This window comes from Trichoderma citrinoviride (assembly GCF_003025115.1).
Source record: "Trichoderma citrinoviride strain TUCIM 6016 unplaced genomic scaffold BBK36scaffold_7, whole genome shotgun sequence".
Taxonomy (NCBI): domain Eukaryota; kingdom Fungi; phylum Ascomycota; class Sordariomycetes; order Hypocreales; family Hypocreaceae; genus Trichoderma; species Trichoderma citrinoviride.
In genome coordinates, this window is record NW_020194715.1 from 1,572,985 (window position 1) to 1,590,655 (window position 17,671).

At 56.9% G+C, this 17,671-nt stretch overlaps 6 protein-coding genes across 6 annotated transcripts; 2 read left to right on the forward strand and 4 right to left on the reverse strand.

The window, feature by feature from the left end:
- Positions 1 to 303: 303 nt before the first annotated feature.
- BBK36DRAFT_1159575 (hypothetical protein) lies at positions 304 to 1,510 on the reverse strand (the record flags this gene model as incomplete). Its single annotated transcript, XM_024894212.1, has 2 exons — positions 304 to 1,308; positions 1,421 to 1,510. 2 exons carry the CDS (start codon positions 1,508 to 1,510, stop codon positions 304 to 306), a joined length of 1,095 nt encoding a protein of 364 aa, XP_024749864.1.
- A 705-nt stretch (positions 1,511 to 2,215) lies between these two features.
- BBK36DRAFT_1090036 (hypothetical protein) lies at positions 2,216 to 3,366 on the forward strand (the record flags this gene model as incomplete). Its single annotated transcript, XM_024889013.1, has 2 exons — positions 2,216 to 2,275; positions 2,344 to 3,366. Coding segments are annotated over 2 exons (1,083 nt in total), but the record flags the coding sequence as incomplete, so codon positions are not given.
- Positions 3,367 to 3,654: 288 nt separating this feature from the next.
- Positions 3,655 to 6,225, reverse strand: BBK36DRAFT_1159577 (hypothetical protein; the record flags this gene model as incomplete). The annotated part of the gene is made up of 1 exon (XM_024894213.1): positions 3,655 to 6,225. One exon carries the CDS (start codon positions 6,223 to 6,225, stop codon positions 3,655 to 3,657), a length of 2,571 nt encoding a protein of 856 aa, XP_024749866.1.
- A 913-nt stretch (positions 6,226 to 7,138) lies between these two features.
- On the forward strand, positions 7,139 to 8,141 carry BBK36DRAFT_1119669 (glutathione transferase; the record flags this gene model as incomplete). Its single annotated transcript, XM_024890614.1, has 3 exons — positions 7,139 to 7,179; positions 7,280 to 7,683; positions 7,762 to 8,141. 3 exons carry the CDS (start codon positions 7,139 to 7,141, stop codon positions 8,139 to 8,141), a joined length of 825 nt encoding a protein of 274 aa, XP_024749867.1.
- Positions 8,142 to 9,012: 871 nt separating this feature from the next.
- Positions 9,013 to 12,546, reverse strand: BBK36DRAFT_1169137 (hypothetical protein; the record flags this gene model as incomplete). The annotated part of the gene is made up of 6 exons (XM_024895271.1): positions 9,013 to 10,093; positions 10,194 to 12,022; positions 12,135 to 12,153; positions 12,237 to 12,295; positions 12,411 to 12,476; positions 12,544 to 12,546. The coding sequence occupies 6 exons, from the start codon at positions 12,544 to 12,546 to the stop codon at positions 9,013 to 9,015; spliced, it is 3,057 nt and encodes a 1,018-aa protein (XP_024749868.1).
- A 2,552-nt stretch (positions 12,547 to 15,098) lies between these two features.
- On the reverse strand, positions 15,099 to 17,192 carry BBK36DRAFT_1135451 (glycosyltransferase family 57 protein). The gene is given in 6 exon segments (XM_024892652.1): positions 15,099 to 15,288; positions 15,330 to 15,341; positions 15,405 to 16,101; positions 16,171 to 16,937; positions 17,014 to 17,165; positions 17,176 to 17,192. The coding sequence occupies 3 exon segments, from the start codon at positions 17,088 to 17,090 to the stop codon at positions 15,440 to 15,442; spliced, it is 1,506 nt and encodes a 501-aa protein (XP_024749869.1). The 5' UTR covers positions 17,091 to 17,165; positions 17,176 to 17,192; the 3' UTR covers positions 15,099 to 15,288; positions 15,330 to 15,341; positions 15,405 to 15,439.
- Positions 17,193 to 17,671: the final 479 nt, after the last annotated feature.

A 17,671-nucleotide genomic window follows, 5' to 3' on the forward strand; every position in this document is an offset into this window, starting at 1 on the left:
CTAAAACACGAAGGGAAAAAAACCAAAACAATATTGATCCAACAAGATTCGCCGTTTTCCATGTTTTGATTTCTAATCCAAAGTGAAACGCCATGACGCCGTTGCGTTACAAGCAATGTGACAATGAACATGCAATCCCTGCCTTTATTCCCAACTCCAGAACGAGAAACATACAGCTTTTGTCGTGCAATATGCGAACTGAGAATGCAAATGAAGAATGAAATGACATGCTCCTCGCTGCACTTCCTACAAGTACAAGCCCGCGTTTCCCTCTGTTCGAGGACAAATAGGAAAAATTACTGGTCAAAATGACGGACGAGTCGACAGGGGGATAGGTGGTGGCGCGGGACCTTGGCCCTGGGCAGCAGCAGCAGGACTGGCCGACAGACTGGGCTTCTTCTTTGGCGGAGGAGGCGGAGGCTTCTTCTTCCCTGCCAGGCCCAGAACCGACCCAGATGGCGACGGTGGCGTAGCTGCTGCTGCCTTGATGGCAGCTTGCTTCTGCGCCCAGGTGGCAGCAGGGGCTGTGGTAGGGGAAGCAGCAGGCTCGCTGGGGACAGTGGTTGACGTTCCCAGCCTGGCGAAGCGATTCTGCAGCTCGTTGAGCTGGGATGGCGGCGTAGCGTTTGGCCGAGGCGGCTTCGGCGGACCCGCCGCCGCATCATCGGCATCGGCATGGCTGGGGGACGAAGACGACGACCCAATGCCAAAGGCGGGCACGGAGATGCCGGCAGCGCCGAGCCTCTTGACGGCGCCCTGGTTTAGGTTGCTGGAGCTCACGCCGAGCGTCGATAGCGGGCTGGCCGTCCGATCCGGCGTTCCGGAACCAGATCGCGGAGGCAGTCTCGGGGGAAGGCTCGGTGCCTTGGCGTCGCCGGAACTTGCGCCGACCACGGAATCGTACGAGGGCGGACTCCGGCCGCCCGCGGCGTCTCTGTCCCTGCGTACCGGCGGAGGCGGGAGATGCTGCGTGGACAAGCCCGTCGTGTCCACCCGGTAGGGCCTGGGCGACGACGACGATGCTGGCTGGGCTTCCCCCCCAGATTCGTACGCCTGCAGCTGCCTCTCGTCGGCGAATTTCGGCGGCGGCTCGACCTTTGGCCCGTGGGGGTCTTGATACTTTGACGGTGCCATGATGACGGATCGCTTGGCTGTGGAGGGAGGCGGCGGAGGCGCGAGGGCGGAGCCGGTACGCTTGGGCGGAGGAGCGAACGAGTTTGGATCACGGAGGGAGCTCAAGGGGGCGGCGACGTGAGACGGACCATCGCTGGAGTCGTCTTTGTTGCCTCGTCCGGGGATGTGCTTGGTCTAATAGAACGGATCAGCCGGTGCCATGCCATTGTGTCGCTGCAACTTGTAGGGCTCAATGCGTTGGCGAAAATGTCAATATGCGATGGGATGCGATGCGAGATGGACGTACCACCTTGCCCTTTGCTTTGCCCTTGAAGTCCGAGGCCTTTTCGCGGCCCGCGGACAATTTGCCCTTGGCCATTTCGGCGTATTTGGACATGACGGGCGGCGGACAAGTATTGAAGGCAGAGGGCGTAGAAGATTCGGTGATACTACAAGAATAAGAGAGGAAGAGGGGGGTGCAGAATCTGAAGTATCAGTCGCAATAATGTACACAATGGTAGTGTCTCGGTGAGTAGCTTTGGGATGAATCCGGACAGGATCGGCGAGGCCACCGCCTTGAGAGATGGGATTGATAGATAAGAGCTGAGGAAAGCGCAGCCGGAGTGGGTACCATGGAGGTGTCAAGGTACGTACTCGTACTTGTACTGTACCTTACTGTGCTGACGACGGAGGTTGGAGCTCCAAGGCTCAAGTTACCATGTCACTGGCCCCACTCGCGATCTTGAAAGATCGTTGATGGTTTGTTTGTGCATCCTTATTATACCACGACTGATACGAACGATTGGTTGATTGGCTTGTTGAAGAATCATATTCACTGCATTTCCTCGGTTCCTATTCTATGTCAGTTCGCTACTAGATCTACCATTTGCGACACAACGTACTTACAACTCACATCAGCCGCAACGAACCTCTGGCAGGCAAGAAAAAAAAAAACTTGGTTAAACGCGCCTTCGTCGCGTCGCAGCCTTGTCGGCAATTGCCCACCAAATAAGCCAGCGCCAACTACTTCATCAGCCTCGTCACGAGGAGGCTTCCGTCCACACCCACCAGCTCCTCATCGCCAGGCGCGCGGAAACTCGCCATGGCCGCCAGCAACTCCGACTATGAGCTCTTGACGGAGCATTTTAGCTATCCCCCCGTCGTACGCATCTCTCTCTCTCTGTGTGTCTACCCCATCTATCAATGCTTGCAACTGACATATCTCGCCAGTCCCTCCTCGACGACATCATAAACACCGTCAACGTCCTCGCCGACCGCGCCCTCGACTCCGTCGAACGCCTCCTCCTCTCCATCCCCCCTCACAAACTCGGCTTCAAGAGACCCAAACAGCAGTCAGACCAGCCCCAGTCCCAAACCCCCGAAGAGGCCGCCAAGCTCGAAATCGAAAACGGCACCCACCAGCTCGAGACGCTGCTCAACGCCTCCATCGACAAAAACTTTGACATCTTTGAGCTCTACGTCATGCAGAACATCATCACCGTCCGGCCGCAGGACCAGCCGTACATGCGCCTCTCGCACTACCGCGGCCTCGAATTTCCCGACAGCGGCGACGCCTCCGCGCCGCAGCAGGCCGACAGGCCGTCTCCCGAATCCATCACCGCGCTCCGCAGACGGCTCCAAGCGAGCCAGAAACTCAACGCCGTCCTCGAGGCCGAAAAGGCCCGCAACGACGCCCTCCTCCGATCCCTGCGATCCCTCCTCGGCATCGCCCCCCGGTCCGACAAAGCCACCAAGACGGAAGTCGTCGTCGAGCACGAAACAACACCCTCCACAGCCTCAAACGGCGCGGCGCCGACGACGACATCAGCAGCAGCAACGCCCAGTCCATTCACCTTCTTGCGCGATAGAGGCGGACTTGAAGAGAGCGGCGGCAAGCAGCCCATCACCACGACGGCCGAGTTTACGCTTTCGCAGCTGCAGGCGTTGCGCGCGCTGTCGGGATCGCTGAGGCAGCTGCTGCCCGAGCTTTCCCTACCAACAGCAGGCGATGATGCGGCATCTTCTTCACAGTCATCATCATCGCCGCCAGCAGCAGCGAGATGGAGACGAGAACGCGCAGAGTACATTGAGTCGTCGACGAGAAAGTACCTCGAGACGGTGGTGGGGCTGGAGCTTGGGCCGGAGGGCGCCGTCCGCGACGGCGAGTGGCAGGGCGAGGGGCCGGGACTGAGTAAGGGCGAGGTGGAAGGGCTGGAGAAGGTGGCGGCCATGCTGGGAGGAGGAGGAGGAGGAAAAGATGCTGGAGCGGGAGGAGATGCCATGGAAACGACGTAGTTGGAGGCATGATGCTGGCATCAAGAAGAAATAAGAGAAAGAACAAAAGGGGGGATAACCGCCACCAGAGCAGTGTTGAGTGAGATATTTATGCGTGTGACCATTGCTTCTCATTGACATTTCCCTTTGTAACATGATCTGATAAACTACATCCCTTGGAGGCCATGGAACAACCCCGAAGAATACCTACCTAGGCAACTCCCAATCTACGAAATCCATTGTATATCCAAGGAAAAAAAACGCCGCTTAGCCTCGCAAACTTGCACGCAACACGTCCGGCAACTCCCTCCCCTCGAGCAGTCCCCTCTCATTGGCCAGGAACCAGAAGTGGTGCCTCCAGTACCGCTCATCCTTGAAGTCTCCGTCCCAGTCTCCTTCGCCCGTCTTGTAGTCCAGCACCACGTCGACGACGTGCCTCGCCTCGTCGCGCTTGTCGGCTCCCAGCAGCGCCCACAGCAGGTCCGTCAGGCACGGCAGCGACGTCACGGGCCGCCCGGCCTTTTGCAGGTCGTGGAAGATGTCCATTGCGCGGTCCGTGTTGCCCGTGATGGCGTTGGCGCTCATGACGCGCTCCCAGAGAGTCTGGTCTCCGTCGCTGACGCGGGAGAAGCCGTGCCCGGCAAGCAGGGTGTCAATGGCGCCCATGTCGGGCGGATCGCGGCCCAGGGCTCGCTCGATGAGGATGGTGACCATGTGAGGCGTCACCTTGAAGTCGGTGTTGTCGCGCATGTGCGTGAGCACGGCCGCGACGGCCTCGTCGCTGCCGTTGGCCAGGGACGACACGGCATAGAGCATCTTGCCGTACGTCTCCTGGTTGGGCCGCAGCCCGGCGCGCTGGATGTCCTGGAAGACGGAGTGGACGGCCTCGACCTGGTCGGCTGCCGAGGCCTCGCCCATCCTGCCAATGACCTCTTCCAGGATGATGGTGAACGTGGCCGGGTCCGGGTCGATGCCGTGCTCGGACATGACCTTGAGCAGCGTCTGCACATCGTCGGGGGAGTCGTCCCGGAAGGCCTGGCGAATCAGTACATTGTACGTCCGCACGTTGGGCTCAATGTTCTCGCGGCCCGCCCACTTGAGCACGTCAAAGGCAGCCTTGCGGTCGACTTGGATGAGGCCCTTGAAGGCGGCGTTGACCGACTCAATGGTGGGCTGCACGGCCGTGTGGGGGACGTTCTTCTGCACTGCCTGCTTCCACAGGGCGAGCATCTCTGCGAGCGCCTCGATGCCGGCTTGGGGCTTGCCCGCCTCGATCAGGCTGGAGATGCGTTCCGTCCAGATGTGGGAGTCGAGTTTCTGGCCAGCGCCCGCCAACTTCTGCCAGAGGGCTTCGATCCGATCCGTATCCTTGCATAGCTTCCACCCGTGCATCATGCCCGTGTACGTCTTGAGAGTAGGGTGTATCTGGAGCTGCTGCATGAAGTCGAACGTCTCCTGCAGATGCCTGTGGCGGCGGCACGCGCACCAGACGAAGACCCAAAAGTCCAAGAACTCGGCACTCCTGCGCAGCTGATTTGCAAGTTCCGGCTTCGTCTCCAGCAGCCTTTTGAACTCTTGCCAAATGGAGGACATGGAGGCGAGATCGCGGGCCATGTATGCCGAACGAAGCTGGCTGTGCAGAGTTGTGAGACTGGACGAGGAGCCTGAGCGCCAGGGTGGGTTTTCCTTGTGTAGCATTTCAAGGGCTTGTGGCCATTGCTGCACCACATAAGATTTGATGTCGGACATCTTCTCTGCCGAGGGAAGTTGAGCATGGTTGTCAAACATGCCGGAGACATAGGCCTCGCTTGCAGCGCCTCTGTTGCTGTCGAGGGCCACGGCCACCAGGTTCAACAACGGTGCCATGGTGGCATACGTGTTAGTTCTGATGAATCGGGAATCTGAGAGAACAGCAATGGTGGTTAAGAGTCCCGGTATGATATCGCGAGCATCGCCCGGTTCGAATTGCAGGAAAAGAGCAGCAAGAGCCCTGGTCGTGGGGTCAAGGTGAAGATTGGTCGCGTTACTCTCTGCAATATCTTGCCGTACATCTCGCGCCGAGGGAAAGGAAAACTTGAGTGGCTCACGCCGTTGACTCGGGCGGTGAAGCTGTGAGATGTGTTTCCACAAGCCGGCGAGCTCGTCCATCAGGGCAGCGCGACCCGCCGAGTCTCGCTGCTCGAAAACGAGAGCGTGGCAGACGTTGAGGACGAGCTGGTTCCTGAAGCCGAGATCAGGTCTTCCCAGGCCGCTGTAAAGCCGAGACAGTTCGATGCCGTGGCCAGTAAGTCCACGCTCGGCAATCTCGTCGCAGATCCTCTCGAGGAATTGGGTCGAGATCATGGACAGATGCTTGGGCATCCGGCCGTGGAACTGCTCGAGGTGCGGCCAGATGGTCTGCCGAAAGACGTGCAGCTTCTCAAGGGCATCCACCGGCTTGACAGAAAGCTCCTTGATCTTGGCCGCAATCTCCAGCTCTCCGAGGGGAGAGGACGACTGTGACGCGGCTGTCTTGGCTTGCGGGCTGACGACATCCTTGAAGAGGGCGATGGCGGAGTCTTCCGAGGGCCGGAGCGGCTTGTTCTTTGAAAAGCCGGACGGCCGGTAGAGGTTCCTCCGAGTATTCCTTTTGGGAGGAGATGCCCAAGCATTGCTGTGAGGCTGCCGTTTAGCTGTTTCTGCGGTCCTCTGGTGGGTGTCCGGGGTTATGTTTGATGCATCCGAGGGTGCATTTGCATCACTCAGAGACGCAAACAGCGCCGCACCTCCGAGGGCTCGGGTCTGGACTGAGCGGATCTGCGAGGCACATCTTGAGCAGATGCTTCTTGATGCGTGCATGGCGCAGAGCTCAATGGCTCAGAGGGGGCACTGGCCGAGGAGGTTGTTATGGACAGGTCTGAGGGCAATAATGAAGAAATGTTGCTGAAAGGTCGAGTTTGAGTGGTGTGGCGCAACATTTTCGATGGGTGTGGCTTGACCGGTGAGCAGCCAATCATACGATGGCACTCTGACTGTCAATGTGGCGCATGCTCTATCGGGGCGTCGAGGTACAAGTTCAAGTACCTTACACGAAGGCTTTAGGTTGCCTCATGCAGCTTGACGTGAAAGCTACCTTACTTAGGTACCTTAGGGTACCAAAGGGACGACAAGTTGAAACGAGTTACTTGTCCATATCAGCTCCGGAACTCTGTATATCCGTGATGCCCAAAATAAACCTATTGTGCAGTCCCAACAGCAATAAAACACCAATTCCGTGAATGCTGACAATCCGCATGGAACGTCCGAGTCCGTCCGTCCCGAGGCACGGAGAAACCAGGACGTCGCCTTTTGCCGAAAATGACAAGCTGGGCCGGCACTAAGACGCGCTTCTAGACCAAAAAGCCCCGGGGACTTGGTCCTGATTCTGCTCGATACTCCATACTACTACTGCATACGAGTACTACTACTATCAATAACCACTTTACTCCGTCTTACCTACATACTTTGCTCGCCTTTGGCTTAATTGAGTGACCCAGCTCTTGATTCGGAAATTCCCAATTGCACATCTGCCGAGGCACATTGCCCTCATGACGTTTCTCTTTGGCCGACTTTACGCCCCAAGTGCTGGTTCCTCTACTGTTTCGTGGGTATGACGTCGATACGCCGCCCTCTGCATATAAGAAGAGTGACCGCACCGCTTCAGCGAGTGCTGCAGCTACAGCTACAGCTCCATCCAGCCACACAAACAGGACGCAGTCGTAGATTCAGCACCATGGCTTCCGACGAGCAGCAACCGCAAGTGACTCTGCACTGGTACGTCATATGTACAATTGCTACAGCATCCCCAACCCGCCGCTTCAATACTCCAAGGGTCGTGATACTGACTCAACGGGCATCTTCAACCTCCCCATAGGCTCAACCGCTCCCGCTCCCAGAGCCTCCTCTGGCTCCTCGAGGAGCTCAAGGTCAAGTTCGACATCAAGCTCTACCACCGCACCGAGCAGGGCCTCGCGCCCCCGGAGCTCGAAAAGGTCCACCCCCTCGGCAAATCCCCCGTCGTCGTCATCAAGCCTCCTCCTCCCCCGAGCGGCGATGCCCAGCAGCAGGAGCCCATCGTCCTCGCCGAGAGCGGCCACATGGCGCAGTACCTCTGCGAGCACTTCCCCGAGGGCCGCCGCCTGGTGCCGCACAAGTGGAAGCCCGGCATGGAGGGCAAGTTTGGCGGCGAGACCGAGGCCTGGCTGCGCAACCAGTACTTTTTGCACTACAGCGAGGGCAGCCTGATGCCGTACCTGCTCCTCAGCCTGGTGATTGGAAGTGCGTTTTGATCAACTCTTCAGAATAATATATATATATATATATACTAACTGCTCTTCTTAACTTTGGGGGCAACAGAACTCAAGCAGCCGCCGGTCCCCATCTTCATCCGCCCCATCACCTCCGCCGTCGCCAACCGCATCCTCTCCAGCTACATCTTCCCCAACGTCCATCGCCACTTCGCCTTCCTCGACCAGCAGCTGCGCACCTCGGGCGGCCGCTACCTCTGCTGCGACCACCTGACGCCCGCCGACATCGTCCTCAGCTTCCCGCTCTTCGAGGCCCGCGGCAGCCTCGACGGAATGGGCGCCTGGCGCGGCGGCTCCTGGGCCGCCGAGTTCCCGCGCGTGCGCGAGTACATTGACCTGCTCCAGAGCGAGGACGGCTACAAGAGGAGCACCGAGACCATTAAGAGGCTGGAAGGGAACGCGGACGAGGCGGCGCCGGCAAAGATGTGATTTTTTTTTGACATTACCTCCTTCTCTTTCTTTGTTTCTTTTTGACCTTTTTTTTGTAAAATATTTCGTTGGAGATGCCAGATAGGTCTATACCCCTGATGGTTTTTTTCTTCTATAACTCAACGTGCCTTTGATATCGAGATCAAAACAAGGCAGATCTACGGAGTAGTTCAGACTGAAAAAAGAAAACCACCCAATTCGACGCCGTTTACATTTGACAAGGTGATTGCTCTTAATGAATCTCTTTGTATCTCCCTGCCTTACTCACAGGCAACCAAGTCCCAAAGCTGGCACGCGGACACAATTTTCATACCTTGCTTATGCTTCACCAAACACATCCAGCAGGACGTCTCACAAAGAGAGGAAAACAAAATCGCAGCCCTGACCGCTGAGAAGAAAACAAATAAAGAGCTCCGTCCATGCCATGCGGCTCCCCCTTGCAAAAGACAATCGACCGTTTCCGAGTAACCAACACCAGCCTCTGCAGCCACTTATATATAGGCCATCACTTTCCCTCTTGCAGCCAATGTTGCAGCCTGCAAAGGCGAAAAAAAAAAGAAAGAAAGGGGGGGGTAATACACAAAACGCAGGAAACAAGAGCACCGCCTTCCATGCGTTGACTTCCCAACTCCAGTCTAATTCTAACACGGGCCCGTCTCATCAGTCGTTACGATACGTTATGCTCGATCGCCACACGCCACAATGGAACGGGGAAAAGCTGCTTGCGACTTGCTGCTCACAAGCCCCGGCATGATCCTAACCTCTTCAAGCCCTTCGGAAGCTGGCGCAGACGAGAGGTGCTATGGATCCTCGGCCCCAGAAAAGGCCAAAGGAAGTGACAAAAACAAGGCCAAGTCTCCATCTTCTTCCCTCACTTGCGTCGTGTCTTCGTCGCAGGTCTCGGTGCCGCCTCCACCACAGCCTCACGCTTCTTTGTCTGCTTCTTCGGTCGTGGCGGCGGCGGCGGATCGCCATGCAGGTGTCCCAGGTCCTCCAGGGCCATTGTGTTTTGCCACTGCAGGCAGCGGTAACTCGGAGGATCGGGTGTCTTCTCTCGAATCCTCGAGCTGACCCGTTTCGGCTCCTCCTTCTTGTCGCCTTCGTCACCCTCAGGGTCGTTGCTTGCGAGATACTTCTTCCTATTCTCCATGTGCTTGGCTATCCGGTCACGGTAGGTGACCAGCTCCTTTCGTAGCTTGAGCTCGTTGAACCCTCGGGGATCCAGCCATCGAATGAGTCGGTCCAGGTCTTCGGGCTCGGAGATGTAGCCCCATTGCCTGGCAGTGAAGACGCTGGTTTCGCCCTCTTCCATCGCCTTGCGCTCCGGGACAGTCATGTTAAACTTGGCCTTGTACTCGTTCTGGAGCTCCGTCGGCAGCTCAATGTATCCTTCTCGCTCCAGGTCGTCGGGGCCTTGGACCCAGATGCAGCCGTTGGCATATGCCGCATGCGCCGTGGAACTGTCGGGCAATCCGGCATATGGCATGCCGTTCCGCTCAAACCAATAGTAACGGTTCCAAAACCTGTCCTTTCCGAGGACGCGGGTTCTTGGACAGTCAGCCTCCCGGAGATCGTTGTCGATGATGGCCACCTCTTCCTCGCACTTCTTGATCACTTCTTCCTTCTTTTGGATGTCCTTGAGGAGCTTGATGTACTGTTTCGACTGTTGCGGCTTGGTCTTTTCGAGCGCCTTCTCTTTGGCCTTTTTGAGCTTCTCCTCGTCCTCGTGCTTCTTCTTCTTGTCCGTCAAGACACGGCTCCGGCGCTTTTTTCTAGAAGTCTCGTCCTGGCTGTCCTCGATGTCTTCCTCTTTGCTCACGATTGATTCGTCGGCGTCGACCATCTTGACGTCTATTTCCTCCTTGACAGGCGTACCGTTGGCCTCCTCCGCCGGTTCGTTTTCCGGCATCAACAGCTTGCGTTGTTCATTCAGTTGCCGGAGCTCCTCGATGCTAACAAGATGAAGAGAGTCAGTGACACGTTCTTCCTTAATGGTGGATGGGTGAAGAAAAAGAAAAGGAGAAGAGAGAGAGAAAAAAAAGGTCAACTTACGCCTGCTTCCGCTGTCGCTGCCACTCAATCTTGTCTTTGCGATACTTGGTCATGGTCTCACTGCAGTCTTCCATGTAGCCTCTGACGGCCTTAGTCTCCATCGTCAGCATGCAGATGATCTGCAGCGCCTTGACGCGGTAGTTGATGTCCAGCTTGTCGTATTGTTGCTGCACATTCTCCGGGGAGGGCACCATCTCTGCAGGCACCAGCTGCTGCAGCAGCTCCTCGCATGCGTGCTGGAGGCGCTCCTTCTTGGAAAGCTGATGAAGTAGGCCAACCAGAATCCTCTGCCAGCCTCCCTTTTGAAAGTTCCGCTGCCGTAGGTGCTCGATCCAGTCGAACTCCTTCATGAGTTCCTCAGCGCGATTCTTAGTTTCCAGCTCGGCACGGAGGCTCTCCTCCTCGGCTGCTGCCGCTTCAGCTGCCAGCCTCTCCGCTTCAAGCTTCGCCAAACTGCTGCGTGTAGCCCTCGCGACCGGGATGTCGTCGAGCTCGATGCTCTGCCGTCGACTGTCCTCCCCATTCTCTTCGTCGTCATCGTCATCCTTGTCGCTGTCGTCTTCTTCTACCTCTGGCAGCGTGATTCGCACCTTGCCTCCGTCGGCTTCAGAGTCGACCAGAATCTTCAACACGGAGCAGTGGATTTCGTCGAAGAGCTGAACCGGGGTGCTGCTCGAAGCCACCGACATGGCTTGAACGTAGTCGTCGAAGGTGAAGGAGTCGAGTTTGAAGATCTCGCAGTAAACATTGAGCGTGTCCCACGTCTCCAAAAGAGGCCCCACGGTCTCCATGTCGATCTGGCGGTGCAAATCGTGCTCGATTTCTTGATGAACGGGAGGGTCTCTGCACATGAACCTGAGCTGGGGTCGCACGTTGCCTTCCCGCGGCTCCAGTTGCAGGTCTTCGATGGGATACTTGGGCGGCGGCGGCGGAGGCGGGGGAGTCGGCTCACGTGGTAAAGCAGCTCGCTCATCATCGTATCTCGGATACCCAACACCATTGACGCCGTCGGATGTCATGTCTGTGGGCCACTTGAGGCCCTTGACCGCGCTGCCGGGGGTTTGCTTCCCCTTGTGGCTCTTGGGAGCGGGTTTGAGTTCGGGCAGTCGTACCGGGCCCGTCTGCGCGGCTGGGCTGTGCCCGTTGGCGTCTTGTATCAAGCTGCGCTCACGCTTCTGGGCCAAAAGCTGCTTGCGCTCCTGAATCTTGGTGTCGTGCCGAAGGTGCGGAGGAATCCTGGTGTCAATATGATACTGCTTGGCGTAGCCATCCTTGACGAGCCAGGGGGCCCCGTTCCAGGCCTCTCGGTGGATTGTCCTCTTCAGAAAAGACCGAAGCATAGACTTGGTGAAGGCGCCGCGCTCACGGCTCAGGTTGTCGGTTGTGACGATTTGCTCCTGCCCGGAGCCGCCACCGAGTACGACCAGATACCGGCTGGTCGGAAGAGAACTCGAGCCGTCCGGCAAGATCCTTGCGCCAAAGGTCGTCTTTTCCCGCACAAGACAGGGTCGTCGCTCGTTGTTGAACTCGTCCAGCGTGACAAAGACATCCTCCCCTGGATAGAAATCGGCCTTGAACTCGTCGAAGACCATGTCGACGAGGTTATCGAGACGGGAAATCGTTTGGAACTGGACTTTGCGCAGAATGGGACCCTTGAGCGCCTCCGGAAAGGCGGCCTCTACCTCTTGACCACCAGCACGCTGTGAGCAACGAATGTGAGCCAGACATGTTCGAACGGATGCCCGGAGCAAAGCAGAACCAACCTCGCTAGTGTAAGCCTCAAAGAAGGTGAGACCCGAGTGGCCTGTAATTTCATCATTAAACCGACGCTATAGAGAATGCCGAGTTCAGTAAGTGCCTGCTTCGTTGCATAGCCAGCTTTCCGTGCGGCGTGGGAATGATGGAAGGGAGAGGGGACGGATGAGGGTTAGAGTGTGGTACCTGCTTATAGAAATCCATGCTACACATGAAGAAGACGGTCAGCGATGTGGCTCACAGTAGGCAAGGTGTATAGAAAGAAAAACGGTAGACGAAGCAGCTTACCGGTTCAGGTAGTCTTCGTACGAAGCAAATATTTCGCCAGTCTGAGGGATGTGCCAGACCTAAAATTGATCATCCCAGTAAGTTAGCCCTATATCTCCGTCTCTGCCTCTTGTCTTTTCTGCAGGCAACGAACGCGGCCCCGACCATCAGTGATTCAGAAATCGCTCAACATACCTCGGTGTCACTATCCTCCACCTCCGCCGGGGGGAGAAACTGCACCGGTTTTCTCTTGAAAAGCACCTGTTTGTAGCGGAGCGTGTAAGTCAACTTGGGCCACAACTTGGGCGGCCAAGCGGTAACAGCATACCATATCTGCGCGTTGCGTTGCGCTTCTGAGGTGGCTATAGGAAGCAGGCCCGAGTGCGGCAAGAGAGTGCGTTGGTCTGAAAAAGAAAAGAAAGAAGACGAAGAGAAACGATATCGAGAATCCACCACCGACGCGAGATTAGGAGGGGAGAGAGCAATTCGGGAGCTCGGCGCGTTTATCTAATCGAGGGCTTCGGCAGCACAGGCATCCGGCGTCGACGCAACTGACGAGGCGCGGTCGAAGCGAAGAGAGGCCGAAGACGAGAGGACGGAAAAATCGAAATTTCGAGGATCGCGGTTCGAGGATCTTGCGTCTGCGTCCGGCCAGCGCTGCGGTACGGCTGTCTCAGACGCGGGCGAGGCTGAAAGGGCTGAAAGGTTTGGAAGAGGAAGAGCACTAGAGGAAAAAAAAGAAAGTCTCGCGGTGGCTGGTGAGGAGGTGGGTGGTGGTGGATGCTGGCAGATTTCGGCTGGCGGTCTCGACTGAAGTGCGATGCTGATTGCCGCACTTACACGAGGCTGCGCGGGCTGCAGGCTTTCAGGGATTTACAGCAGACGCGGTCCGGGCAGCTCGCAGGGACGCCTGGCGGGCATTTCCTGGGTCCGGAGGCGGTGGTTGAAGCTTCGTCAAGGCTCGACGAGACGCGACTGAGGGTGAGCGAACGTGCAACGGAGGCGTGGAAGGGGAGGGAAAAAAAAAAAAAAAGAATTGCGCGGGAGAAGGAGAGCTGCCACGGAACTTAGCGGTACTTAGCAGATGCGCTTTGGGGGGGAACGGCGTCCCGCCGTGGAGACCGGCAACAGCGCCAGCTTTCTAGCGGGCGAGGTACCACGCAAGTACGGGCTGCTTGGGGGCGCCTGAGGGACGTTGCGGTACTCGGCTGGTACCTACGGTGGAAGCGCCGACGGAGCAGGGCGCGATGGGAGGTACCTGGCGGGTACAGGAGGATGCGCCGGGGACCGGGGGACCTTTATGCATCAAACAGGGTTCGGCACTGGCTGGAAGGATGCGAATGGGATCTGGGTCCTGATGATCCGACAATTGATCAGTGAGTAGTAGATTCAAAGCCTGCAGAGTTGAAGATCACATCCATAGATGAGCACATGAGCAATTCAGAGTGCCTGCTAGGACACTTCAGCCTGGATTAGACCTGAAGCTGCGAGCAGATATGGTGGTGTTTCTGACGTTGGTCTCCCGTGATATCGGGCCCTCCATCACCATTAGATAGCCGCCGTCCGCTTCCAGAACTGCTCAATCCACGATGAATACCTACCAAAGCTATGAATCAGATCGTCTTGCTAAGGAACCAAACTTCGTCCAAAAGAACGAATCAACACGCCCGCCTCTACCCGTATGCACCTACGCGCCGGTTCTCTTCCCCCCGCTTACCTTCATAAAGCGCCCCCCTACAAAGCAAATGTCCACTGTCGTTGGATGTACCCTCCACGTACCCCCGCGCCCAGCAATCCCTTTGTTCCCTGCCACACCCGAGACACACGCACGCAGCCCCCGGTCCAGCTCCTCTCCCGTCCATCTCCATCACGCTCTCTTTCATCTACCGGCCCTTTTCCTCTCCTTTCGTCCTCCCCATCCCCAAGCCATCAAAGCAAACCTGGCCTTTCACCCCCAAAATCCTCTTCTAAATACAGTGGTAGAGACTGAGACGTGGATTAAGACAAGACCAAGGAAGGAAATGAAATGCGCCGGAGAAAAAAGCAGCCATTCCCATTTTACCTACCCGTCTTGCCCTCTCTCTTCCACGCCCCAACCATCCTCCGCACCACCACAACACAGGGCTTTTTGGGCTCATTTTGATCCCTGGACACCGCCGATTTCGGCATGATCTAAAAGGCGCGCATCCTCCAATTTTCCGTTGATCTATGCTTGTGTACGTTCAGCGGCGTAGATCGCGTAGCTGAGAGCAGCTTTCTTTGTCCCCTCCGCACTTGAGAGGAGCAATAATCACAGAGACATAAAAGAGGAGCTTTATCATACGCGAAGGAAATTGCGAATCTTGCTCTCGATACCAAAAGATTTTCTATATCAACTTCATCTAGATGGTTCATAGGATGTTCTAGCAGTATACCACCATATACCATATATTCAAGGTGCGACTTCACCCAAGCCCTCACACAATCTCATATATAATTTTAGAAGAGCGCTTAGACTTCCATCTTCTCCCATGTATGTGCCTTTACCTCATCTACAGTAGTACAGTAGTACTACAAGTGCCCTTTGCTCATCGTCGTTCGCACGCTCAACATGTCCCTGATTTCCAGATCCGGCAACCATCCGCACTAGCCCTGACGTCATTCCGCACTCCGGCCATTTGCATCCCCCGATGGAAGAGGCAAAAGAATAGAGGCCATAAGAGAGTATATACGTCTCCCCGTGCCAATTGGCAGCTCGTTTCCCGGGCAGGCCCATTGCAGACAAACCTGCGTTGAAGCCGTCCTTGCTCAATGCGGCATCTCCCCCCCCTTCCCCGCCCTTCCCCTTCGAACCGTGTCTTTTCTTCTCTCCACGGTCACCACTCCGCTCTCCCCCTGTCGATGCCGCCACACCCCGGTATCAACCATGGCTCCACTCGCTCAGCACAGAACGGGAATCGTCAGCCTCGCCTCACGTGGAGCGCCCCGCTATCCGACCCTACAATATGACTAAGCCGCTCCTCGATGCCGAACTTCAGGCGGCGCGGAATTATTGCCTTTGCTCGGGGCTCGGGCGACGAGGGAATCAGAGAGATGGACCTGAATTGGCCTTTGCTGAGTTCTGTCTTTCTTTTAACCAGGGTATCATTTTTCCCGTTTGCGATTCTACTTGGGTTCCCGTTGTCTCTCTTCCGCTCCCGCATGCTCTCCTCTCTGCTTGTTCGTATCCTCGGACGCCGCCAGTCCTAGCACGTATAATACACAACCATGTATCCCACCCAGCTGCCTACCACGCCTATCGCAGTGTAGGAGCTGGTAAACATGAGCGGCAGAAACTCGAGACGCTTCCCAAAGATGACCTGATGAAACAGGGACGTGTATGCAATGAGAGGGATGCTCACTGCGATGTAGAGCGTGCTGAACCGATCCAGGAGGAAGACGCGTGGCTGGTTGGACGCAGGCGCCATGCGGTCAAGCGATATGAGGAACAGGACCAGCCAGAAGATGGTGTAGATGGTCTTGATGGGAAACTCGGCGGGAGTGAAGATCAGCGGGAACAGCGACACGTGGCCCGCGACGATGAGGGGGCGGAATGCGCTGAGATGCCGTCGATCCCGCAAGGCGATGAGGCTGAAGGGGATGATGACCAGCAGGATGGCCTTTTCGTGCACGTGCCAGCCAAAGAGGAACGACGCATACCCGCACAGCGTCACGGCGCCTATGAAGTTTTCCCAAGTCGGCCGCCGGAAAAGCTTGATCAGAGGCAGAATTTGGAACAGGAGCGTCAGGACGAAGCATACTCGGGGCGTAACCTCGGGCAGCACCGCAAAGGCCGTGTCGCCAACCAAGCCACGAGTGACGCTGTTGAGCGCCTCGGCCTTGAGAGGCAGACCCAGTTTTGGTGCAACTACGGAGATGTCAGCCTAATTTGAACTCTTTGGTGTGTAAGTTGACAGCGACATTGGCGCAAACTCACGGTGAATCAAGACGCGATCCGCCAACGAGTAGAGCGCCCAAACATTCGGAGCCCAGTACGCATGGCACAGCCCGCGGGAAAAGGGAAACAGCCGGCTGAGCAGCTGGGGGATCTGCCCCATCAGCGCAAAGGGCCCCAAGGCAGCCGCAAAGATGCCACCGAGCCCGAGTCCGAGCTTGACGCAGTTGAGAACCTTGGGGCGGAATGCCGACCGCGCCGACAGGCAGTACGCCCTCAGGAGGAAGACGAAGTAGGCCGGCGCCAGGTAGAGGTAAATGTGCTTGAAGCACAGCAGCGCGCCGAAGACAAGGCCGCTCTGCAGCAGCGTGGACTTGCTGCGGGCCAGGACCAGCGACGCCACGAGGATGCCGTACATGAAGCCGTTGTACTGGAAGTGGATGTGGTCGATGATGAGCAGCCCGGGCGACAGGAGGACGGACAGCGCGGCGACCTGGGCCGCCCGCTTGGACTGCAGGGGCGACGAGTCGACGAACATCTGCAGGGCATAGACCAGGAGCAGCTCGGTGACAATGACGGAGAACCTCTGGAAGTAGACCGTCTCCCAGCTATCGTGGCCCAGATTGTACACGCGCACCATGGCCGGGTCTACCAGGCGCGCGACGTGGGCGAGCAGCCACTCGAAGTAGGCGAAGAAGGGCGGGTAGTCGAGCGTCCATTCCGACGTCTTCTCGTAGTACCACTGGGACAAGGGGAGACTGTTGGTGATGGCCAGCCAGTTGCGGTGGACTTCGAAGTCGGTCGACTTGCTGCAGCGGCCGGGTGTGTCAATCATCTGGTCATACGTGGCTCGGTTATCGCGGGGAGCATTCAAGTTCAACTTACTAGGCCGGGAACAGGAGGACCTTGAACGCGGCGGCCACCAGCGCGCACTGCGTCAGGGTTGGGTAGGACTCTGCCATTGTGTCTGCAGGGATACGGAATGGCTACCGCATGGCGTCGCGCAGCAATTCGAGGGAAAGGACCGAGTCCCGCGATACCTTACGGCAGCTCGACGTGGTGGTGGTTGGTTTTTACCTTGGTCCAAAGGTAAGGTAGAGAACAAATCACAGGTTGAAATTGGCTTGGCCGCAAGCTTTACCCGGTACTTGCGGTACTTTGTCAGTACCTTGCCTTTTAGGAGGGTTTCTGTTGTTTTTGCTTCTCCATCCGGTCTAGCGCTGCCTTTGCAGAGGCCCCATCCCCGCCACGCTTAGCCACAGGCCGGGATGCGGTGTAAGTCAATGGTGAGGCCCTGCGGTACTTGTACACCGTACCCAGAATCAATACCTCAGGTAAGTATCTTGATGCCAGATACCTACCAGGTAGGTAATGACATTAGCATCGTCGTCATTTCGCATTGACAAACAGCCTATTCACAGCCTCTTTCTATCAATTGAGCGCCCTTTCTTGCTTCATTTAGCCTCTGTTTGCCATTCTGTTCTTCTCTTCGTTCGGCGACGCTGTCCGGCTTGGCGGCGCTGTTCGCAAAAAACGCACGTAC